Source organism: Ctenocephalides felis, unplaced genomic scaffold, assembly GCF_003426905.1.
Source record: "Ctenocephalides felis isolate EL2017-DRISC unplaced genomic scaffold, ASM342690v1 CF-g0.4_SCAFFOLD_00078, whole genome shotgun sequence".
Classification (NCBI taxonomy): Eukaryota; Metazoa; Arthropoda; class Insecta; order Siphonaptera; family Pulicidae; genus Ctenocephalides; species Ctenocephalides felis.
In genome coordinates, this window is record NW_020536232.1 from 1 (window position 1) to 27,175 (window position 27,175).

Below are 27,175 nucleotides of genomic sequence, written 5' to 3' on the forward strand. Positions count from 1 at the left end.
TTTCTAAATCATGAATTTTATTGTATTAAACTAAATGTTAATAACTTACTCTTTTGCAATTCAATTATGCATCGTTTTGTTGTTTTATTTCAAACAAATTGCGCCTGCCTATAGTGTAAATGATATAATTATGCAAGCAAAATGTCAAGCATCAATACAAATGGAAACAGATGTAAGGAGTTCATTGTTTATTGTAAATTCAAATTTACGTGTATAGTAATATATATATATATATATATATATATATATATATATATATATATAGTGTTGTATAAAATGTTATATTTGTATATACAGGATTTTGGCAGAGTAGCCAAACATATCCATATCAAATATCAACATATCAAATTAGTTGAGTTTTTATTAATTTTTTTTTGAATATGTTATTTGGTCAAATATTACTTTTAAATGATGTTTTTAAAAATGTTATCATTACAAATATAATAAAGCATCAAATTTTTGCTTGATTTTTGGATTTTAAAGTTGAATGCTTCACTCACAGTATTTTATTGAACTATCTGATTCAGGTACTTTTTCGGTATATCAAACAAAGAGGCAGTTAAATTAAAAAAAAAAACAAAAATAGTCGTTATAATCACGAGTCAAAATGAATACCTAATAACATTTTTTTAAATATTTTAAATTTAAGTAAAAAACTATGTTTTATCATAGACTACAATAAAACTTTTGCAGATTCTATAAAGGGGCGTCTATTAATCACGTGAGGTTCAAAAGGGGGGCAGGGGTTTGACAAAAAATATCACGTGTATTTATATTTTTGCTTAAATTTAAACTAGTGGTGCGCGGCATCGCAAATTTCTGGAATTTCGAGATTTTTGAAATTTTTGAAAAAAATTGACTTTTTGGAAAAAATTGACTTTTTTGAAAAATTTGATTTTTTAAATTTTTTTTTTTTTTATTGAAAATGATATAAGTACTAAAAATACACTAGGTGTTAAGTGGGGATTTTAAGTATCACATTGTATAACCAAGGGGGAAAGGGGTTCAAAAATCCTTAATAATCGTTCACGTGATTAATGGACGCCCTCTAAGTACTATTTGCTTTATTGATTTAGATTTAATTTTGTACTCATTTTCGTATTTGCAGTGTTCAGTAATATTAATATGTATATGGTATATGAGTTCTTGACTTAGTAGATTTTGGTATTAGAGTGGATGTAGAAACAAGTAAATCAACTAGTAACTAGTTACTAGTTGTTGGTAGCATTTTGCCTTAAATGCAAATTGCATGAAATTCACGATACGTATACATTATAAACTTATGTAATTAGATGAAATATTCAAGTAATTATTTCAAATATAAAACTTTCGTATTCACAAATGAATAATTCCGATTTTTAATTGATGTCTTTTAAACATACTTATAATATAAGTAATTATAATAATTAAACTAATTTTATTTTACCTATTTCCTGTTTTGAAAACGTATCAGTAGCTACAAAATAAGAACGTCTATAGATCGGCATAGAATCTGATAAGAATCGCTTAGTCGCATGGCGTAATTCGTAAGCGTTGATGATTTTTTTAAATTCAACCGCTTATCATATGCCTATAATATTTAGTATGTAATTTTAGACTACGTAATTCTTCGTGAAGTAAAATTATTGTAGGTAATTCAGTAAAATATACACTTGTACTAGATTGTTAAATTGTTGATCATAAGTGTGGCACTTAGGTTGAGGTAGAAATAGTTTCTAGATTACATAAGTGTATAAGTTTAAGGCACCTTACGTTTTTTCATGTAAAACTTTATGCTTGAAGGAACTAACAATATTAAAATTGTTTCAGTGTTTATCGATGAACATTCTTGAAGTCGATTGTCACCAACCTGGCTATAGATGCGACGCTAAAAATGTAAGTAAATATAATTGTTATTATATTAATAAATATAATAATAAAAATATACTAATATATAGGACTACATAGAATTTTTATATATTTTGAATAGTTAATCAATCACTAAAAATAAGTTACTTTTTAATCACTATAAATAAGATACATGCTAATCATAATTGGCGCCACTAATTATGATGATCTTCTAACCATATGCACTTACGCCGATGACATAGCAATTATTTCATGCGATTCCGATATTAGAACAGCAACTTGTCAGTTACAAAATTATTTGTCTAGTCTCGAAAGATGGTTTTTAGAATGGAATATCAAAATATATATCGAAAAATCTCAGCACATAATTGTTTCTCTAAAACATCACAACAGTCCACCTATCATTATGAACAATTCAATAATTCCACTATGCAATTCTGTCAAATATTTAGGCATGCACATTGATTTGAAATTGACATGGAGATCGCGCATTAAATATAAAAAGAAACAAATCCAATTGAAAATAAAAGATTTTTACTGCCTCTTTTTGGGAGAAAATCTGAAATCTCTCTCGATAACAAGGTACTTCTGTACAAAACTATCATAGTGCCCATTTGGACTTATGGGGTTGCTCTTGCAAATCTAACATAAACATCATTCAAAGGTGCCAGAACAAAATTCTGCGTATGCTTACTAATGCGCCTTGGTATATTTCGAACTTTTGCCTACATAAGGATTTAAAAATCTCAACAGTCAACGAAATGATCAAGATTAGAAGTTCATCTTTCAACAATAAATTAATCCAGCATACAAATCCTACTATTCAAGCGATTCACAGACCGTTAAGAAGATTGAGCAAGAAATGGCCTTCCAATCTACCAAACACCTAGCCCAATGTCTGCACGCTCCCTGACGTAGTACGCGGCATTCATCATCACGTCATAGTTCATTTATGTTATTATTTTTGTATTACTGTTTTTATTTTATTTTTATTTTAACTTTTTTTCATTTTATATTCAATTTATTGCATTTTTTTGTATTTTTTTATTTTTTTTTGCTCATATCAATTTTGTAAATAAGACATTGAAGTTTTGATTAACAAAAATAAATTGTAACAAAATAAATATATATATGCAGATCTAAAAAAAAATTGATTTGATTTGGTGATTTAGCTCTTTGGTCAGCAGTTATGTTAGACAATCTTTATTACCTCCAAAAATTTAATCACTTAGCAAAAGCGATAGCAAAATAATTATACGCCACTATTGTACATAAAACATGTAACATATATCATCTTGATATTAATAAATCATTCGCAAAATTTAATATTAATTATAACGGTCTGATCAGCGAAATATTTATGCTTCTTCGTATAACTCAACTTATATTTGGAGCATCTCATCTAATCGATTATTTCTAAAGGAGCTTAAGTATATTTTTTGAATGGATTATTGCATTGTATCCAAATTCAGAGGAATTCTTAATGTAAAATGAAAAAAGGAAGTTTGATTCATAATGTTGGTCAAAGTTATTTAGGAATGTGTATTACCTTTTTAACATTATCTATTATGAATAATGAAATATAATATCTGTCCCTTATTTCCTTTAAAATAGATTACTGGAATCAAATGCTGCGATAGATTCTGCACTTGCATGAGAGATACAAATAATTTATTGAAATCTGGCTATGTTGAAAGCAAAAGTGAAGATTTGAAATTGATATGCAGGTCGGATCATAAACTATTTGTTGGATTACCAACTGAAGACAAATGGAACGTAGTACTTGTCACAGCAATTTATGACCTCCTTAACGAAACACAATCCAAAATTGTTATGGTAAGTAATATTTTGATGATGAGTATTGTAATAATAGGCATTTCTAATATACTTTATAAATTTACACACGCACATACGAGTATATATATATACAGGGCCGGATTTAGAAATTTGGCGCCCTGGGGCACTCACAAAAATGCCGCCCCATCCCTTAAATTTTACTTAAATAGTTTTTTATATTTCTTTAAAATTAAAATAACTATTTGATTGCAGAAAAAGCGCTGCAACTTCCCGTGCCGAAAATTTAAAAAAAAATTTTTTTGAAAATTTTGAAAAAAATTGACTTTTTTGAAAATTTTGTATTTCTTTATATATTGAACTTTTTGAGCAATAGCCCTGCTACAGCTGCGTAGACACAAAATATAGAAGCGTGTAAGCGCCGCAGTCTAACGGATAAACAATGTTACAGAACCCATAGAAATGTATACAAAATTTATACTTATCACTTTTGACCGCGAAAATTCCAATTTTTTTACTGAATCACCGAAACCGCTAGACGTGCCTTTCACAAATTTGAGCAGTTCTTCATTTTGTCAATACTTGTACATTTTATTAATGATATTGGACGCTCCATTTCTCAAAAACTGAATTATCATTTTTGGAATTCTGGCCCGTATCTTCGAAACAGTTGGACCTGCCTTGGCCAATAACTAATCAACACGTCTTTTTATCAATAGGAATCGAATCATTCAAATCGGTTGATCCGTGTTCTCGAATTCGACTTGAATAATTAAAAAAATATTAGATTTGTATTGATGGGAAGACGTGCTGATTAGTTTTTGGCACAGGCAGGACCAGCCGTTTCGAAAAATGGTACTTGAGTTTTGATATTTCGTCTCTGAAACACCTAAGCAGCGCTTTGATTTGATTGCTTTGAAAAAGGTTTTTTTTTAAAAAGGAAATTTTCAAAAAAATCAAAATATAAAAAAATTTTTTAAAGTCAATTTTTTACATTTTTCAAAAAATGTTAAAGCTCTTTATAGAATGTAATTTTCAGTACGGAAAGTTCCATTGTCTTAAGGCACAATGCCATGCGCCACTAGTTTAATTTTTTGGGCGCTATAAGTATGGAAGTACACGAATTCTTCATCTTAAGAAGGTTCGATATCTGAAAAACATATTTTACCTAAACTTTCAGCTCGTTTACAAATCTTTATATTAACCAAATTGCCAAATTTGATAATGACTTATTAACCAATTTGAAAATTTACGTTCGGAGAGCAAGGCAAAATATATATTTATTAATCGGTTATTTGAACGATTTGCATTGCAATCGTATTATATTTTGTTAGAAATAAAAAATGTTATTTAAACAATTAGTAACTACATCGTATAGAGTTTTTTTCTTTGCTATCCAAATTTTGCCGCCCCCGAAAATTTGCCGCCCTGGGCAGTAGCCCCGACTGCCCCTACTGTAAATCCAGCACTGTATATATATATATATATATATATAAAAATTTCTAGAAATGTAATTATCATAATGGTTACGTTATGATCAATTTTTGCAATTTTAGCTCATTTTGCGAAGTCATAACTTTATTATTATTTGAAATAAATACAACCTTAATGTTAATTAGTCATACTTAAAATATTCAAATATATATTTTAATCTTAAAATTTCAAAGTAAAAATATACTAAAAAAATATAGTAAATTAGCAATGTCGATATAGAAACTTATTGCAGACTAAAATGACATTCGAGGAAGCCTACAATTTTGTCCAACACATTGATGAGGTTTTTCATGAAATAATTTGTAATTAATTAATTGAATTAATTTTATATTTCTAGAATGAAAGCAGCGTGATGTACGATAAACTAGTAGCTAACAATAGTTACACATTTAAAACCTGGGCAGTCGATGAACTTGGAATCAGATATTTCTATTCAAAAGTGTTCGACACTTTATCGACAAATTTTAAACCAAAGCCAGTTAGGTCATTTGAACTAGAAGCTTTTGCTCCAGTCAATAATACTGTTGAAGCTATAATCAGTTGGATTCCAGGCCCGGGTAAGATAAAAAAAAATCGGAAGTGAATGAAAAAATAATAATATAAAAAATAAAGCAATGAGAACTGTTTTCAGTCTATGAGCTGCAGTAATGTATCTTATTAGAAGACAAAGTGTTTTTTCTTTTTCAGAGAAATTTTGATGTGGTATGTTTCAGCTATGCCCTAAAAGGCTATTTACACTTAGAAACATATTTGTATTTATTTATGTTTTCTAGTAAAACAGATCACCACAGGTCAACTTGGCGCTGAATTTGAACTCAAACCTTGTGGTTGCCTATATAAATATCGTATTCGAAAGACCTGAATAATTGTTTTTATTTGCATATGTTGACGAGTATTGCTATTATTTCATACCGCAAAATATACTACGTCTATTCAGAATGGTCCATGAAAATGTTATAATATAATAATTTATTAACATATTTTAAATAAATTTCATTATATCTAAAAATAACAAAACAAGTACGCGTGGACTTTCAAAAACGTATAAACATGTTTTACAGTTTCAAGCACATGAGATAAATCATCAATCGTTAATTTTGACGCAGTATTCCATGGATATTGATTAAAATACTTCGTTTTTTTTTTTAAAAGACAAAAAGTAATGGTATCATAAACCCTTCAATTGGATTCAAATTGGATTCAAATTAGAACCAACTAATTGGATTCAAATTTTGAGAAGTCGCCAATCTAATAAAATGTTGCTAAAATTCGTTTCTGCTCGCTACACCATTAAAAAAGTGTTTCTAATGAAGAACCAAGTATATAAATATTTAACTATATCAAACCGTTAAAAAATAATATTCAATGGATTTATTAATACTAAGATAAGTTAAAGCCAGAATTTAACTTTTTATATTTTTAAATTTTATATAGAAATTGTGACATATTTGTACTGTTCTTGTTATCTTTAAACGCAAGACCTTGCAATCAATATAGTTCGTTAATAGCTTAATTTTTTTTTTCATCAATATATTTTTATTAAGTATTGTATTCTGTACAAAGAAATAAAATACGCTAATAGTATCAATTTTTTTTTTTTTTGCAGATCGAACCTGTGATTACGAACTGATTTGGTGGGATCATTTTGATAGTATCCACACTAAAGAACTGCTAGTCGTATGTATAAATTAGAAATATAATTCTATACAAACATATAATTACTATTGATTATGTATTTTGATTGTTTTTTGATAGTTGGTTTTATTTTATTACTTTACATTGCTTGTATCTTTTTCTTGACAAACAAAAATAGGAAGAGCATGGGTGACGTTAATGGTGGTGGGCATGCGAACGTTCAAATGAGCATTGATTCGTTCTATAAAAGCTATATTATAATATTTATTTCAGCCCTTTCATCCTTTTAAATATACTTTGAACAATTTGAAATTTGGTACAATATATAAAGTAGAAATTTGCAGCAAAGACAGTGAATGGTACTCCGAAAGTGATAGAATTGGCCTTACATTTACCACGCCGACTTGTATAGAGTTATATGACGAAACAGTATGCAGTAAGTGTTAAATTTATACTTATATATAAGAACAGAATGCAATTAGTATACCATCGGTATAAAAAGTCAATTTTATTTCAAGAGCCCCCGAACACTCTGCAGATAAATGTAACAGAAGTATACCTTGGAGCAAGCAAATTTGACGTGTTTGTAACATGGGAACCACCTGCTGCTATTCCAGAATATTATAACTTTACACTTGTTGGAGCAATAATTAAAGACCGGCACGAGAACGTATCTCTAACTGCTCCTTCGGTAATATTTCATAAAGAAGTATATATAAAAATATTCCTTAAAATGTTTGAAATTGCGTCGGAACTTTGCTTACAATTTTTGTAAAATATCTAATACATTGTTTTATCAATGTTACTGTTGATTTTAGAATGCGAAAACAATACTATTTCATGCAGTCCAATTAGCAAATATATACAGTGTTAAAGGTCAAGCCGTGTACAAGAATGAATTAGTTTGGGATATCGTAGCACGAGAAATTTCTGCTATAGGTAAATATTTTTGAAACTACACCTAAATATTTTTACATTATTTACTTTAAATTTATGATTCATGATCAAAATTAGGTATAGGAGAAATATATTTTATTTTGGTATTCAAATCAAAGTTTGTAATAATCATTTACAATCAGGTACAAGCAGTGGCGTCGGAACCGTGTGGGCTATGTGGTCTTGAGCCGACCCATGAAAAATATGATATTGTCTGAAATGTCTAAAAAAAAAAAAGAACAAGCCCGCACTGGCTGCCTAAAAAAATAAAACAAGCCCACCCATCAAAAATTTGTTTCCGACGCCACTGGGTACAAGTAATCACATATTATATTCTACAAAAACTATTACTAGTAGAAGAGCCAGCGAACTATTCGACTGACCTCTTTGCACAAAGCTAAAAATTTTTAAATGATATTCATTATCGGTCCATTAAGAAAGTTCTATTCTGGCAGGCATCTTGCGGTTGAGTTATTAACCTTCAATTTTTTGAAATGTAAAAAAATGTTTTTTCAACCTGCTTTAAAATGGGGCAAACTTTGAGGATGTATTCGTTTAACTGTTCAGAAAGTATATATAAACAGCCAGAACATTCTGACGGCTGCAAGGGTTTGCCAGTCGGCCCCACCCTTTATTTATACACTATTTTGAAAGTCTTCTTGAAAAAAAAAATGCGATATACTAATTTTCAACTTTGTATCTCACCTTATGGCCGAGATGTCATTGAAAATATGCTAAAGTGTCCCTTTTTTCAAACTCACTTTTTAGTTCAGTCATTTGGTAGATTTACCTTAAGAGTTTGCGGATGTTTTGAAAATTGGTGATTTTATAGATTTTGATGTGATCTTTACGAATTTCAACTTTGCCACCTCGAATTTTTGCCGCCGCCGCCGCTATATTGGAAAAATTGCGTCAAAAATCAGTTTTTCAACGATATCTCCTTTCTGACTTATGTTACGTTAAAACAACTATATACAAAATTAAACTAGACAAAATTTTCTATAATTTATTCAATAACGTTTTTTTCTGTAACATCAATAGTTTTAGCGTACGTACGCCGCAAAGTTTCTGCTGCTCGCGCCATCATCGGATATTCGGCCGCTCTTTGCACTTGAACGCATTCTCTCTAATAAATAAATAATTTCAATGTTGAATTAAGCTTTTCTGCTCAGGTCTGGCCTAGAAATAACATAAATTAATTATTTTTGTTTTTCATTTTCATTTTTGCTGATAATTGAACATTTTAAATCATACAATTTAATGCATTTTTTTATTTTTTTGGCAATATTGATATAAATTTCGGAATATTAAACTATGAAATATTGAATGAACTCAAGTTAGAACTGTATATAGGAATAATCTTTGGCGATAATCGTTCCAATAACTCGATTGCAACGAATAGATTACTGCGTATTGTATATAAGATTATATTATCTTCTAATAACAACACACAACGTCAATTAGCTGCATTTTTACATCTACATATGTATATTATGTTCAGAATCAATAGAAGTATTTTTTCTAGACGTCAGTATATTTTCATCGTTCCGTATACAAGTTTTACTTGCATTTTGAAGCCATGACTGCTAATAACGTGAATTGTTTTATTTGTGAAACTCCATTGCGGGAAAGTGAAGTGATTGAAGTGAAAGAAAGAGGATAGAAGACTTTTCGTAAATCAAGTGCTCAAGGAAAGGACAATAAAGGTAAACTTTCAGAAGCACTAAGGTCAATAGTTGCTCATGAGGTTTGTCGAAAGATCTAAATAAAGTTATTCTTATATTTAAAAATCCAAAAGCTGATCCAGAGATCATTGCCAAAGCTGGAGAACGCTTCCTTCTCAAATTGTACGGATGTAGTGATGAGAGTACCATAAAATATAAATCTTTAAACGTCTTTAGATATGCGTGCTTTACAAAATCGGCATACAAAATTAAATTTAATATTGCATCACTACCACCAACGCAGGCAGCAGCAGCACGACAACATTCATTCCTAATATATCACCAAATTCAGTAGTAGTATGGGAATGAGGTGAATGCAGAACAATGGGGATGGAAAAGAAGCAGAAATGGCCTGATTCCTGTGACCCCACTCGAGCCTCCAGCTCCGGACACCTTGTTGAAACTGATTTCTTGCAAATGCAAAAAGGGATGTCTAAAAGCCTGTGGATGCAGAAAGGCAGGATTGAAGTGCTCCATTATCCGCACAAATTGTAGTGGAACCTGTAGTAATGCACAAGTTCCATCACAAGATAGTGATCAAGAAGAAGACGCAGATAGTATTTTCGAACAACTTTGCAATGACGATAATCCCATCGCGGATAATATCGAAGAAAGTGCAACCTCTGACATTTCGATTGTCCCTGAAGACGATTAGCTAATAACATATGACCCATCGAGAACATCAAACTGGAGGTAAAAAGTTAATTAAGTAAATTATAAAAAAAATCTAGTTTAATTTAATATGAAACTATTCTCACAAACAATTTAAAATTTGCATTAAATTACACATCCAATGATTTAAAATGTTCAATTATCAGCAAAAATAAAAATGAAAAACAAAAATAATTAATTTATGTTATTTCTAGGCCAGACCTGAGCAGAAAAGCTTAATTCAACATTGAAATTATTTATTTATTAGAGAGAATGCGTTCAAGTGCAAAGAGCGGCCGAATATCCGATGATGGCGCGAGCAGCAGAAACTTTGCGGCGTACGTACGCTAAAACTATTGATGTTTCAGAAAAAAACGTTATTGAATAAATTATAGAAAATTTTGTCTAGTTTAATTTTGTATATAGTTGTTTTAACGTAACATAAGTCAGAAAGGAGATATCGTTGAAAAACTGATTTTTGACGCAATTTTTCCAATATAGCGGCGGCGGCGGCAAAAATTCGAGGTGGCAAAGTTGAAATTCGTAAAGATCACATCAAAATCTATAAAATCACTAATTTTCAAAACATCCGCAAAACTCTTAAGGCAACAGCATTTTTTTGCACGAAATGACTGGGCTATTTTGACGTTAATAATAATTTATTTTCAGCAGATGACACATTATGGAATGGATCTGCAATAATTCGGACAACAGCCTACACCTTTTCAATCACATTTGTGCTTATTTTGCTGACTGTATGGTTTATCACTCGCCAATTACAAAAAAGAAAACTATGGATGAAAACCATTGAATCAAATGAGGTAAACATTATTTTAGCTTTTAGCTTTAAGCAGTTCTAATATAATCAAATTATAAAACTATTCTTTTCCAAATATACGCAAAAAACAATGGTATTTGTTAGCCGACTTAAAAAAACATGATTCTTATAAGAAACTACTAATAGAACATTCATTATATTATTATAAAACTAGCAAACCCGACGAACTCCGTTTCGCCACCAGATGGTTTCGTGAGAAAGATGAAGAAATTTTTTGTTTGTTTTATATTTGAAAAGGAAAAATTTTATTTTATTATACAACAGTAATGAATTTATTTCGATTACAAAAATGAAGTGTTTTTTAGTTGAACTTCTCTAAGTAAATGAAAGTGAATCCGCAATTATCCGTTTCATTGATTTGCTCTTTGGTAAATCACACTTTTTGTTTTTTGGTCTGACGTTAACACAAACAAAGCGGATGGTTTTCCAACTTGTGAACAGGCAACGTATAACTGCCCATGTGAAAAACAATGATTTTCTAAATAATCTATTTGAAATTTATCCCGCAAACACTAAGCGATTGGCCTTGCGACTTGTTATTGCAAACGCAAGGCGAACTGGAAATTGCAATCGTTTGAAGTCAAACGGAAGACCAGTCGGAATCATTGGTATGTCACCAAATCGCCAGCAATTTTTGATTGGATGGTGAAATTCAGTGCGTGTACATCATTATTATTTGCGGCAAGAATTGCTCGTTGACTTAATCAAGCATAATTCTGATAATTCTCACTAATGTCATTACTCGAATTTTTAATTACGGTGCGTGAAGTTCCAGCAATTTGCATTAGGGCACGATGCCATGCACCACTAATTTTCTTAGCTATAAACCTTGCGGAGCCCGAGACCTTTTCAACGAATGCAAAATTGTCGAAATCGGTTCGTGCGTTCTGGAGTTATTTCGTCAGGAAAGAAAACCCGACTTATTTTTATATATATAGAAGATAACTACAAAAATCACCATAAAAACAACTACTTTTTAGGTTATTTACTATAGCTCGATTTATGTTATAAAATTATAACATTTTGAGTATTATATAATACTAAAGTTTAAAGTAAGGAACAAATTATCATGGCTTTGGATATTTTCAAAATTCAAAATGAGGCTAGAAATTTTTTATGTAAAATTGCGTAATAGACTGAGAAAAAAATATAATAAAGAAATAATAGGGTCATATGCCATAATGTGAGTATATATAATTGAGTACAAATGAGCTAAAACTTGATATTCTGTCGATATTTTTTCCAAAATAATTTCATTTTATTTAGTTAAAAAATAACGCTCAGAAACTAATTATGTACTTCTACCGAAATACTAAACACTTTATAAGGAAATACTCATTGATAATTATTATTTAATACTTATTGATAATTATTATTAAATATAGACAATCCCTATTTTTACAGAATTCTCTGCAGGTACCTGGAGATTTTTATGAAATTGATATTAAACAATTAGTCTTGTACGAAAAGTTAGGACAAGGCGAATTCGGAATTGTGCGTAAGGCAAAGCTCTTGAATTTTAATGGTCAGCCATCAAAAATTGTTGCTGTAAAAATGTTGATAAGTGAGTATGATAAATATTATTTTACGAAATAAAATCATGGAAAATCGAACAATTTGAAATTCCAATGTTATGCTTTTTTTATTAACTTTTTGATAGTTACAAACATAAAATATATAAATAAAAGACGGCGACAACCTAGTTTTTACATAGCAAGTATCATATATTATACATAATATTTTCCTAGAAAATGCAAAAATTTTGTGGATTGTTATATTTTACCAAAACATTATAGTAAGTATTTAAAGCGAAATGAAATACTAAAAATTATTAATTTACTACTTAAAAAAAAAGGTATGCATGCAGATACTAACATAATTTTAATATATATATATATATATATATATATATATATATATAGTTCAGATTGATGAATTTTGATTCTGAAACATGTAACATATATAAAATCCTCAAAGGCATTAAATCAAATAAAGATTTCTGGTTACCATTTATTATTACATATATTTTGATGTATGATCTTAAGGGGCGTTCATTAATCACGTGAGCGAAACAATTTCAACAATTTTATTAACTAAAAAATCCATCTTCTGCGTTTCTTGAACATATTATTTGCTTAAATCTTATCAATATCATGTTCCTTGACAGATTGTCCTGAAGATGGAACGTTCCGAAACGTCAACAGTAAATAAATAAAGAAATGGTTTTAAAAAAAAAACTTTTGTTTTTTTTTTGTTACTTTTTAGATTGTGTTCGAAGCTCTACAATATATATATATATATATATATATATATATGTATATTATATTTATTTACCATATATACAATATCAGGCAGCATGTGCAAAGACGATATTCGTCGTTTCTGGGAAGAAATTGATGTTATGTGTAAAGTAGGTTCTCATCCCAATATTGTATCTATAATAGGATACAGTTCCTTGAATAGCAAAACTATTTTTTTTGTTTCGGAGTATTGTACCAAGGGAGATTTACAAAATTATTTAAGGTGAAAAAATTAATAAGCATAAATATCAAGTTTTTCTAGTAAATATCATATAATTTTGCATCATTATATATTTCCAGAAAAACGTGGAACGAAATTGTTTTTTCGAATACTCCTTCATCGAAAACCACTAATTTAAATCATTACGTTCAACAATATGCCAATACTTATGTAGATGATTTTAAACATGAGTACATGCAGTTTGTTGAAAATGAATTACCGATCAATTTTGCTGAAAATCTAAATTATGATTTGGAGCTTGCTGTAGCAGAATTCAAAATTACGACCAAAGATTTATTGACGTATGCTAAAAGTATAGCTTCTGGCATGGTAAATGATTAGATATCAATCTGGTTTAAAATCCTTTGAATTATAGAATAATAAATATATAAATATTGCTATTATATTTTAGGAATTTCTTTCGGCAAAAAGTGTGGTTCATCGGGATTTAGCTGCTCGAAACATATTAGTGTGCAGTGACAATACGGTGAAAATCGCAGATTTTGGTCTTAGTAAAGATATTTATCACCAAAAATTGTATAAAAAATTTGGTACTGGCAAATTGCCTGTAAAATGGATGGCACCAGAATCGTTGAAGCATCAAATATATACTAGCAGCAGTGATGTGTAAGTAGCATTATTATTTAACTCATTGTCAGATGAATATTTTGGTTATTTTTTTCAAACATCGCAATGATAAAGAGCTACAATTAAAAGTTGAGATAGTTTTGCCGTATGTATTCTATTACGACTTCTGGCGAAATACGACCTAATTGCATTTTATACACCAAATCATTCTTCCTTTAATAAATTATGCAGTAAATCATACACGAACATATGCAGTAATAAAATTTATAGATATATGGAGTTTCTTATAAGTTTATACAAAAAATAGTAGAAAGGACTTCATACATAATATGTACAATTTAAAGTCACCACAAATTAAACGAATAAGCATCAATTTTTTCCATTCCATAATTATTAAAAAGTTTATGTTTTCTAATGTAAAAATCATTGGATTAGGCTTATAGGAATCTTTACGCCCTATAGGAATCTTACGATTTTACATTTGATGCGATGAATAAAATCTGAATAATATGAATAACTATGATATCTCACTTTTTTATTTATAACATTATTTAAATAATTCATTTTTACAGTTGGTCATTTGGAATACTTTTATGGGAAATCATGACCTTAGGTGCAACTCCTTATCCGGCTATACCTACCGCGACTTTACTCGAAATTTTGTGCTCGGGTTATCGAATGGGACGTCCAATAAAATGCTCTATAGAACTGTAAGTATAATAAATATTTTATAAAGATAAAAACCGATTTAATTCTAAATTAAAATCAAAATAGTCTACCTCAAGCTAAGAAGAATATTAACTATTTAATCGTTTTATTCACAAAACTATTTATTTTGCTTCACAAAAATTAACTACTATATCTATCAATTTAGAAAAATGAATTAGCATGACAGTGAAAATGAATTTTTCAGATATAGCATAATGCTGGCGTGTTGGAATTTTAAACCAAATCAGAGGCCAACATTTAGTAGTATAAGATCTGCTCTTAGTGATATGCTAGAAAAAGATGCGAAACGTTACTAGTGGGTCTCAAAATTATGAGTATTTGTGATAACAAATCGTGAAGAAATTAGATGTGAATAAGATAATTATAATGGACAATTTACTGACAATAATAGATCAGTGTTAGCATTTTATTTTTCATAACTCTAGTAAAAATATAATTATAGACTATTTTTTATCATTCGATTACCATTTTTAGTCGTATTTTTTATATTGAATATTTATAAAAATAATAAACTAATTGACAAAATGCCGATTGAACATTCATTTTATCTTTAATATGTATATGTATGTATATGTATATGTATGAATTTGTATATATGCGTAAGCGCCGCGTTAAATGTGGATCCTTTTGACCACCAAATAACATTTTTTATTACTGTTTTCATTCGATATCCGAAACCGCTAAGCCTGCCGTCCCAAAAATTTGATCAATTCTTCAATTACCCAATACAAATAAAATGTTTTTTGAATTATTGAAGTCGGACGCTCCTGTTCTCTCAAAAACTGAATTACAATTTTTGGCACTTTTTGTCCAGTGCCTTCGAAACAGCTCTGCCAATAACTAGTCAGCACCGTCTCCTTATCAGTAGGAATCAAATGTTTGCTGAATTATTCAAATCGGTTGATCATTGTTCTCGAAATCGTCAACGAAAAATTGTAACCGCACATACATTCATACACACACGATTGAAAGGAAAGAGCGAATGGGACTTCGCTCATTTAAAAGATAATAGTGAGTATAATTTCAGTGTAAGAATAACAACATTCTAGATCCTCCCCCACTAATTAATGCCTAACGGCGGTTTCTATGGGTACCAGAGGTAAGGGCAAAGCGCAGGTTTTAGTCGGTATTATATTATTTATTAAACTATCAATTTAAAATGTTTAAAGATTTTTGATTCAATACAATAAAGCAATAAAGCTTATTATTATATTATTATATTGTCTAGGGCAATAAAGTTCAAATGAGATCATGAACACGTTCATATATTATTAACTTCCCTCGGTTCATATATTATACCCATTGAGTCCGACATGCTCAGACGAAAGATCAGTCTGTTCAGTAGTAGAAATGTTCAGTAGACTTTGAAACGTAAAGATTAATATAACATACGCTACGGGATGTTAATAACACAATTACCCCGAATTTTCAAGAATTAATACTTCTTATTAAACTATCAATTTAAAATGTTTAAAGATTTTTGATTCAATACAATAAAGCAATAAAGCTTATTATTATATTATTATATTGTCTAGGGCAATAAAGTTCAAATGAGATCATGAACACGTTCATATATTATTAACTTCCCGAATGAGAAGTTTATGTTTTCATCAAAATATCCGATTTGCTTATTTTATGTTTACTCGACGTTTCAAGCCATTCTGAATAGAATGAGACCAAATTTGGAAAAAGTATGTGTGTGTGTATGTGAACAGATTTTTTGCTGCAAATCGACGTTTTCTCTAAAAACGGCTGGACCGATTTCAAAAATTTAAAAGTCATTCGATGTATCTCGATGAGAACTATTCTTTATCAGTTTTGTGCGACGATCGGCCAAGCCATTTCTTTATAATTAGCAAAAAAGTGAAATTAGCCCGCGATTCTAAATCGATTTCGAAAATTTAAAAACCGTTCGAAAGATATTGGTTGGGAATTGTATTCATTAATTTTTGGTAAAAACCTGCCGGACAGATTAGGTTTGCGGGACGATTGGACGAGCCGGTTGTTTGAAATTAGCATAAAAAAGCAAAAATATTACGTTTTTGGAATAAAGCCAAAAACCGATTTTTAAAATTGAAAAAAGATTTCTGAAAGATATCAATTAGGAGTCAAAATATTTGACGATTTTAAAAATTCATCAAAGTGTGATAAAACTTCATAATCAATATTTGTGTTAAAAGGCGCTTTTGTGATGTGATAAATCAAAATTTAATTTTCAAAAACGCCTGAACTGATTTCACAAATTAAAAAGACATTGGACTAAACTCGATAAATAGAACCGAGATATTCAAAAATTTCGAGTTTTTTTTTTTAATTCTAAATTAATTCGATTATTTTAAAATTTTAGATATTTTAAATTTCTCAAAATTTTAAAACCAGTTGACTTGCCGTTTCGGAAAACTAATCATTTCTTCATATCACTAAAATACCACGAACAAAATATTTTTTGAGTCATTCCAATCGGATGATCTGTACTCTCAAAACCTTCATAACCACTTTTGCACCTTCTGCGCTCTGTATCTCCAAAAATGCTAAACCTGCCTTTGGCATAAACAGTACGCCTCTCATTCAAAGCCGAGTGAATATTTTTTGAATCATTCATGGTGACTGATCCTTGCAAAGGACAATTAAACTATCTAAGAAGTAAACTTTGAAAATCAAAAATCTTGGTACGGAATGATTCAAAATAATGAAGACAAAATTTGTAATAATTAATAATTTTTTATAAACAATCTAATAATTTGATGTCAATGATCATTTTTTATCACCAAATGACACCTTTTTGGGTCACCAAAAACGCTGACCATGCTCTCGCAAAATTTTCAGTAGTTCTTATTTCGTCATACAAGTAAAAAGTGTCTTGAATTATTCAAATAGGACGCTCCATTTTTGAAAAATTGAATTAGCACTTTTTTCACTCTTTGCTCCCTATTCCGAAATGGATGGAACTGTCTTTACAAAAAACTAATCAGCACGTCTTTCCGAATGCCAATTGGCAAAAAATTGTAACCGCATAAACACATGCATACATCAATTTTTTCTAAAGCATGTCAAAATGTTCAGGAGAACTTGAAGCGTAGAGTTATATAAACAATTTTATTTATGATTTTTTAGGATTATTATAACTTAGCCTTCCTGAAGTTGAAAAAAAAGCCAATTGGAGGAAGCATACCAAATTGTCAGATATTTTAGTTTAAGATTTAATTTTATACTACAGGCATATTTAAAAAAATATATTTTCACATACAAAACAAATTACATAAATTAATTAACAACAATGAATATATTGTGTTAATTCGCCATTGTTTGATTTAATACCGAAAATAAAACTAGAAACAATCGAACAGTTTTTAAAGCGTTTTAATTATAAGATTCACCTGAACAAAATTACAAAAAACGAACAGTTTTCAATATTTCTTCAAAAAATCTTATCAGTTTGATAATTATTATATTAAATATGATACATCAAGAAAATATCAATGCGGCACCCACGAATAATAAATTTGATTAGAAAACGCATAACGTTCTATTTCATAGAAAATGATCTCTAAATTTACAAAAAAAAAAATTCAGGATCTATCCTTAAAATGAATTGTCGTGTCATTTCATCGAGTTTAAAATATTTACATTTTGAAAAACTTGCCGCGCCCTAAATTATGCCGTCCCAGGCCCGGGCCTAACGGGCCTATGGGGTAATCCAGCACTTTTTATATTAGAAATTCATGTTATTTGTTAATAAAAATGTTTAAAAGATAAATTTGGTTATAATTCTTCTCCCCTAGAACCTAACTATATATTTCAAAATTAAGGTGGCACTCTAAATCATATTGGTAGAGTGGCTTGGCACACTACAGTTAAAAGCTTGCCGACCCCTGTTATATATCATGGTCTTATAGAACTTACTGAAATATTGTGAAAATTTGCTTTCAGAAAATATTCCGAGTTAACATGTTCGTTCGTTTTCAATTATGTGTAATGAATCCACTCAGAATATTTTTAATCACTCATAAATTAATTTATTTTTTATTGATTAAGTCGATTATTTACACATATCGGGAAGTTCATGTAACTTGCCTCAAAGCAAAATACCAATACCAATACCAACTAGTTTTCTAGATGATTTTGGCAGGCATGGCTTACACATTATGAATCGATTAGGTATTTTTTAAATGTCACTTTTTTATAATTTTAAAAGGCGTATCAGTACCAAAGTTATTGAATTTGAATTATTTTAGCAAAGCTTCGCGGACAAATTCAAAGCGTTCAGAATGACAGAAAGCATTTTTGTCTGTTGGTACCCCTGTACGATAAATGTGTATGCTTAACCTTATTTAGCATCAATTATAGGTTAAAATGTTTGTTTGTCGTTAGTGAAAAATCTTCAATTTTGCAAATCAAATAAATAAATGAGAATTTTGTTATATAGAAGTTGCCACTTTTTATATTGAAATAAATTTTCTGTATATTTTCGATATGGCCAATCAAGTTTATATTTGTAAAAATAATATAAATAAAACTCTCGGCAACAAATCTACAGAATACTGGTCTAATATTAAAAAATGGCTTAAACATATTTATACAGAGGAAGAGTTAACTACAAAAAACAGATTATTATTTGATAAAGCAGAGGATATTTATCTCCATATAAACTTTATGGTAGCTTTAAAAACTAAATTATTATTACCCCAAGTTACAAATACAGCTCCTTCTCGTCATAAAACTTCTAAACGAAGAAGTAAGAAACATCCTAAGAAGAAACCTTTATTTGAGCCTGCCCAGATTCAGGACTATGCCCCATTGAAACAAAATCAAACCAATCATTTTTTATATGCTAATGGATCAGTGCATGTCCAAACATATTCTGCGCAAGAACTATTCTTACCTGATAAGGCTATGGTCCTGGGCAGATTATTGGTGGCTATGGGAGATGAAATTGAAGACGCTACAGAGGGTGCAGCAGAAATGATTGTGCAAGCCTCTCACATCTTTTTGAAAAATGTATTGTCTGGGATACTTTCAAAATATAAAGCCTACAAGACAATAAATAACAATGTCAAATATGATGTTGGTATTGATATACCAGATCCTTTGTTCCGGATTCCCCCAGAAGTTGCAGTGACGTTTCCAAACCCTGATAAACTTGATCAATTGAAGAACTATGCTATTTCTAGTTCTAAACCGAAAAAAGAAGATAGAAAACAGATAACAGTAGACCAAGTATATGATGCTATAAGATTGCATAGAAACCTTATAGCGAACCATTCTGTTTTTTCATTGTCCGTAGAACGAATATCTCTTGAATTGGATAATGAAGATTCTGATAATAAATAGGTAATAATAATAAATAGGTAATAATAATAAATAATATATATATATATATATATATATTTAATTTTCAGTACTGCGATATATGTTCAAATTGTAATTAATTTTATAACTGCTATAAATAATTCTTTTTACATGTATAAATGAAATATTATTAAATAATTAAATTTTACGTTGATATCAAATATCAAACTGCTTTAATTTTGTTTATTGCACAATCAATATTTTCGAATCAAAGAAGTGCAAATGTTGGGAACTTCTTTAATAATTTAATGATTTCTACCTGGTTATTTTTGCAAGATATAAGGTAGCTAATGAATTTTATTGATTTTGTCAATAAAGTGCCTAGAAGTTCATAATCAACATTCATTACTCCAAAATGTGATTTTAGTATTTTGTTTAGGTGTATTCAATATATATATATATATATATATATATATATATATATATTAAGGTTTTTTTTATATTAATTTTAGTTTTGAATTATGTGAATCAAAATATTCAGGGCAATATGTGAATTAAAAATGGAAGAGTTTTGTATAATCCATATTATAACATATCCATATGTTTCGACTTATGGATTTATAATCTTATGTCATATTTTTCCATTTATTTTACTTCTCTTTTGTATAGTAGATACAATTTCCATACATTTTTTTATCCAGCCTCGAGCATGTGGGATCAAAGTAATTACATGATATTAAGACCTAAAGTCATTCTGCCTTTTGAAGCAATGCTTTCAATTGGTGGTCAGATTACGGTTTAGGGTGTAAAGCCTTTATTAGTTACCCAAACACTTTTAAATAAACTCAGATAGAACAACTTAAACGATAATAGATTTTATACTTGAATTTCCAAAGTATTCACATTGTTCTACTTGATTTTTTTTAAAAGTGCTTTGAATAATATTTATACAAACAAAAATATAAGGGTTTTAAGCATGACCACCCATGCTTTCCACAATGGAAAGCATTGCTTAAAGATACAAAAAGGCTTTAGGTCTTAATATGGTCTTATTGCTTTGCACCACATGTTTAAACCCGTATAAAAAAGTAATGATGAAATTAGATCTGTAACATAAAAGATAAGTAAATTAATTGGGCGAATTGATGCTACTAAAGATGGCATAGGATCATATGCTGAATCATATGGAAATAATAAAGCTGGTATATAATACTTCCACTTGTATTCTATATATTTTCCTTAATATTTTGGTATATATATGTACACACTGACCTCGCCAGTTGTATATAGATGATGAGAAAATATGTGATCATATGTAAACTTATTTATATTACACTAAAGACGAGACGAACCTTATGGTTAGTCTTGAAACGTTTGTAACATAATATTATTCAATAAATAGTGCTAAAAATAATGCAGTGTGTTCATATTTTTAAGTCTTATATATATATATATATATATATATATATATATATATATATATATATATATATATATATATTGTTTAGTATGTTTCAACGTCGAACAAAAAATCCTCAAGATATATATATATATATATATATATATATATATGATTAATTTTTTGGAGGGCGTATAAAAACTATTTGCTTATAAAAAATTGCTGAATGATGGCACACAACTGTGTCAAAACGTATAAATAAATAGTTCTTTATTTATTGTTTTTTATCTCGACGTTTGGTCGTGGTTTGATGCCAAAAGTTGTCATTTTTATGATTAATTTCCAGAAGGAGAAGTTTATGTTTTTGGCAGAAAATCCGATTTGCTAATTTTAGGTTTTTTCTCGACAAGCTTGTTTTCAAGCCATAATGAATCAAATGAGACCACATTTGAAAAATGTATGTGTGTGTATGTGAGTCAATTTTTGACCTTACGTCGACATTTTCTCAAAAATGGCTAGGCTGATTGCAAAAATTTTAAATCCATTTGATGTATCTTGATGAGGATTAGCGTTTATTAGTTTTGCACGATGATTGGTCTAGCCGTTTTTCTGTACATAAGCAAAAATGTATAAAAAAATTCTCCACGATTCAGCTCATAATCTTGAATTGATTTTGAAAATTCAAAAATCGTTTAAAAGATATTTGTTCGGAATCGTGCTGATTAGTTTGCTGGTAAAGAATGGCTGGGCCGTTTTCTTGTAAAAAATTAATTCTTGAAAAGAACTTTCGACGATTTTTATGAAACTGTTTTTTGACGATCTTATAGAACATACTAAAATATTACGGTTCTATAACAGGTCTTTATTGACATTTGTCAAAATTAGACTTTCATCGACGTTTTCTGATAAACGGCTGAACCGACTTCAAAAATTTAAAAGACATGAAACTTGATAACCTCGTGTTGGTTAGTTTTTGATACGATTGGCTAAGCCGTTTCTTTAGAATCAGCAGAAAAGTGTAAAATTTTTCTAAAATTTAGCGTTTTAGCTAAAAATTCTGATCCGATTTTGAAAATCCAAATACTATTCAAAAGATATTATTTGGGAATGGTGGTACTGATTAGTTTAAAGCAAAAATCAGCCAGTTATCGTTGTTAAAAAAATTTCGAAGATTTTAATAATAATTGGCATAGCAATTGAGTAATTGATCGTTAGGAGCATCATGAAACTTTATAGTTCTTCTGAATGTGGTTCAGTTCTAAAATTTTACTGAAGTTTGAATAATTCAGCCGCCCTTCTAGAAAATACTCTAACAATAAGTAATAGTATGAAACTCTTTGTTGTTTAATTAATTAATAACATTGTAGCGTTTAGATTTTTTTGTTTTTTTTTCAATTTATTTGTATTGAACTCTATTTTATATGGTTGATATAAAAGTGCAAAAATAATTTATTATATTAATTGATAGAGTTAAATTCATATTCGATTTGTATTAACGGGAAGACGTGCTGATTAGTTTTTGGCAAAGGCAGGTCCAGCTGTTTTGAAGATACAGGACAAAAGTTCCAAAAATGGTAATTCAGGTTTTGAGATAATGGACCGTTCGATTTTAATGATTCAAAAAACATTTCATTTATATTGACAAAACGAGGAACTGATTAAATTTTAGGGAAGGCAGATACAGCGGTTTTGGAGTTCCAATAAAAAAGTAAGAGAAATGCCATTTGGCAGTCAAAAAAAATGAGCATTAGACATATGCACATCAAATTATGTCTTATTTTATATGATTATAGATATTTTAATAGTAAGTAACAAATTTTGTTTATATTTCTATGGATTCCGTGTTCCATACCAATGTTCATCCATCAGACTACGACGCGGCACTTACGCGCTTCGATTACTTTGAAACAGAGTTCTACACTTGTTTATCTATGGTTCAAAATATAAAAAAGAGATTTTTTTTGGTACGGAAAGTTGTAGAAAATTGCCTCAAAGCATGATGCCGTGCACTACTAGTTATTTTTTCTAATCGTAAATTTCATTGTTGAAGCTTACAAATTGTCTGCTTTTGCGTTCGTAAGCGCTTCATAGTTTGCTGTTAAGTTATTTTGGTAGTGTGTTTCAGGGGAAATAATATATTTTAACGATATTTTTAAAAAATTGTTTGAGATATGAATTATTTTTGTTTCTTTAATCTATTATGCATGGCAATAAATGATTTTTGATATTTTTTACAATGTGATAATTGTAATCGAAAATAATGAAATATATATTTGTATAATTTTTCATGGTTATTTATTCAATTTGTTCTTTTAAGTCTTTGGTTAATACTATATAATTTATTGGTACACTACAAACATAATTAACAGCAATATGTAGTTCACTAAACTTGTTAATAATTTATGAATAATGCATTATTTTGATAAATAATTTAATGACGAATCGTTTACAATGTATTACAATATCACAATATTTATAATTACTACCAAGTTTGGTGTACTATGTTAGTGCTAATTATGTTTGTAGAGCACATGTAATAATGTGATAATCCATTGTTCAATATTCTCTGATGATCACATAAAATCTTATAGACATAATTTCTTTTTATTTGATGTAGTTTTTATATATAAGCCCTAGAAAACAAATAATTATAAATATTATAAATAATGACACAACATAATGTTAGAAAATTTGTGTAAAATTGATTCTGAAGTTGTGTGTTATTAAATTGACATTTTAATGTCGAAGTTTTAGGCTTTCTAAGTTAAGAATGTGTTTATCATTTTTTTTGAAAAAAATGATGCTGTGTGAATATTAAACTAGAGAGTTTTAAAAAGTCTACTGATCATGATCCTGGAATGGAAAGGAAACTGGTTCGGACCCATTCTGCACAAAGAATGCCTTTTGCACAAGAAGAAGAAGCAGATGAGTGATTACTTACTCGAGAATAGAAAATACAGGGAACTGAAAGCCGAAGCACGGGACCAAGAAGCATTGAAGCAGAAGTCCGTAAAGAAAAATTCATAAAATAACAAAACAGTGTTTAACGGTAACGGGAATGATAAACAAGGAAGGGAAAGAGAATCATTGATTTGTGATGGCTCTCACTCCATGGACCTGCCTTTGGGCAGACTGCTTTTTATTATTATTATAGAGCGTTTTAGCATAATCCACTTGCAACTACATGCTTACTTATATGATTTCACTTGCATACGTCGGAAATTGGACTATTTTAATGTACTCCAAACAGCGTGATGAAACAAACGTAATCGGCACTTTTAGTTTTCCTTTACAACACGTGAATTTGACGGACAAATGAGGATAATTTAAAACAATACCGTAGTTAACTGATTTGTAACCAATTGCACTAATTGAAAGAATTTTCTTTACAAAAATTACTATTATATAATAATTAATAATCGAAGAAAAACTAGAATATAGACGTTTTCCAATATTCAAACGACACTAATCTTCACAAGGTTATGGCAGAATTTTAGACAAACTTAATATTAATTACATTCTAACAATTGAACTGAGATATTTGTGTGTGTATTTTGTTTACACGGAAATATTTATATGTAAATTTATAGACACATATTCTTAGTATTTAAATATATATATATATATATATATATTTAAATATATATATATATATATATATATATATATATATACGTATAAAATGCATTTTAGTAAATAGGAGCATCGGTCCAGTCCATAAGTGTATGACCTATAAGTAGAAGCTGTAGGATATCGCCATAGATTCCAAATCTGAAATAATGAAACTCAATAATAATAGTACTAATTGAAAAGTAAACTCTAGAGATTTGGTACTGAAAGCCAGTCAATTTTATAATTAATATAGTTAGATAATGCATATCTTGTCGAACAGCAGTTCAACATATTATTACAATTTAAACAATTCTTAATATTATAATATAGAATGTTGAAGTATGAATAAGTTAAGAATCATTGATGCGTTTGATGTGCTAAATGAGTGTTCCCACTACTTTCTCCATTTTAGTCCCCACCTAAGAAGACCCCCAGCTTGCGTATGACCCAGAAACGGACACACTTTTTCTTACGGTAACTGAACAAGAAGACCCTAATTTCATCATTGTTTGAAAGTCAATGTCAAAGCTACATGCACCAGAACGTTGACTGTTGACAGAAATTGTTTTTAAAGTTTACTACATTTTAAATTGTTGCATTTTACTAATGTGAATTCAATCGTGTGAAAAATTTGTGTACAATGTTAAAAGTGTTAATAGATAGATTGCAAAAGAAATCGTGCATTTGTGAAGTGATCGTTATTAATTGATTAAAACGAAATGGTTCATGCTATATTATGTATTCATGTAAGTAATATTTTTAAATGTTTGTCAATACTTCCAAACGTTAATTGTATATCATGTCTATATTTGGTAGTAATTACTTTCTAAATAGTGCCTTTACTTGTGTTGACAACTTTTTCAAGCAAACGCACCGCATGATATGTAAATCCATTAGTATAAACATAAAACGTCTATTTATCGAACGTCGATCTATGATTTCAGTTTTATGTTATTGCAGGATAATGACAATGATCACATCATAATATTTCACATAAATTATACTCTTCTTTTATCTATGGATCACATGTGAGTGTTCCATTGCTCCAGTTTTAATCGTGGTCATCTTTTTTATTTTAAAAATATTAATCGAAATGAAAATTGACTAAATAATTAGCATTTTATTGAAGCAAAAAATAATTGGAAATAAATAAAAATAAAAAACTCTTTACAATTTATTTTTGGCATAAACGCATTGTAATCGTAAATATATTGGTACATATAGCAAAAAGTACTCTGACCAGGTCCATGATATAAAAGACAACTCTCAGCTTTTTCTACGTTTTCAAACTAACTCGTAATGGATAAACTGCATACTTCTTCTTTTTAGTTTATACACATTTAAATATATATATATATATATATATATATATATATATATACATATATTTATTTATACATATATATGAATGTATTTTGTTATATATTCAGAGTTTAATGAACACGATAATGAAACATGCAACAAACTTTAAAACAACGTTGAATAATAATTTTTGGATCACAGCATTTTCAAATTAGTGAAATAGCACCACGCGGTCATTCGTGTTCTAGATACACAAATAAATACATACAAATATATCCACATGTGTGCACACAATACACTGGTATATTCATATGCATATATATATATATATATATATATATATAATATTTATTATAGATATTTATATATATATATTATAATATTAATTTTTTTTATGGAATGACAACAAATGAATAAATTTTTTTTAAATAATTTACATATATGAGTTCTATTCTATTACGAATTTTCTGGATTGGCCCTGTATTTTGTTAATGTCAATATCTAAAGCTAAATTGCGAAACCATCAACGTCGCATAAGAAACTATCCACAATTATTCTTCACAAAGAGGTGAAAGTATTTCACACTTCATGTAAATGAAACAGATGAATCAAATACACAAATTGAAATGTCGGAAACGTTTGTTGTGCAAGATGATTTCTACATGTTACATGTAAAATGCAGAAGTCTTAGAAGCAAATAAATAAATAAATATATGCTAATCATTTATACCATTTCGGCATAAAGTAAATTTAAATTGGTTGCTCAAACAGAATCTGTCGTTTCCATTTTATTGCATTTATTAATCTATGTTTCTT

General features: G+C 29.1%; 2 protein-coding genes across 2 annotated transcripts; both read left to right on the forward strand.

Moving 5' to 3' along the window:
• Positions 1-46: 46 nt before the first annotated feature.
• LOC113368772 (tyrosine-protein kinase receptor torso-like) lies at positions 47-15,267 on the forward strand. Its single transcript, XM_026610039.1, has 15 exons — positions 47-172; positions 1,810-1,875; positions 3,463-3,684; positions 5,474-5,693; positions 6,743-6,813; positions 7,045-7,207; positions 7,290-7,462; positions 7,590-7,710; positions 10,752-10,903; positions 12,325-12,484; positions 13,272-13,443; positions 13,521-13,770; positions 13,853-14,067; positions 14,601-14,738; positions 14,942-15,267. The coding sequence occupies exons 1-15, from the start codon at positions 131-133 to the stop codon at positions 15,051-15,053; spliced, it is 2,277 nt and encodes a 758-aa protein (XP_026465824.1). The 5' UTR covers positions 47-130; the 3' UTR covers positions 15,054-15,267.
• A 3,963-nt stretch (positions 15,268-19,230) lies between these two features.
• LOC113368606 (transcriptional adapter 1-like) lies at positions 19,231-20,088 on the forward strand. The gene has a single exon (XM_026610038.1). The coding sequence runs from the start codon at positions 19,231-19,233 to the stop codon at positions 20,086-20,088; it is 858 nt and encodes a 285-aa protein (XP_026465823.1).
• The last annotated feature ends 7,087 nt before the right edge of the window (positions 20,089-27,175 follow it).

Bases quoted from the DNA above. Each gene is read 5' to 3' on its own strand.
- LOC113368606 (XM_026610038.1), top strand. From the start codon at position 19,231: ATGGCCAATCAAGTTTATATTTGTAAAAATAATATAAATAAAACTCTC.
- LOC113368772 (XM_026610039.1), top strand. From the start codon at position 131: ATGCAAGCAAAATGTCAAGCATCAATACAAATGGAAACAGAT. The intron at 5,694-6,742 runs GTAAGATAAAAA...TTTTTTTTGCAG, and splicing joins CAGTTGGATTCCAGGCCCGG to ATCGAACCTGTGATTACGAA. The intron at 7,463-7,589 runs GTAATATTTCAT...TGTTGATTTTAG, and splicing joins TATCTCTAACTGCTCCTTCG to AATGCGAAAACAATACTATT.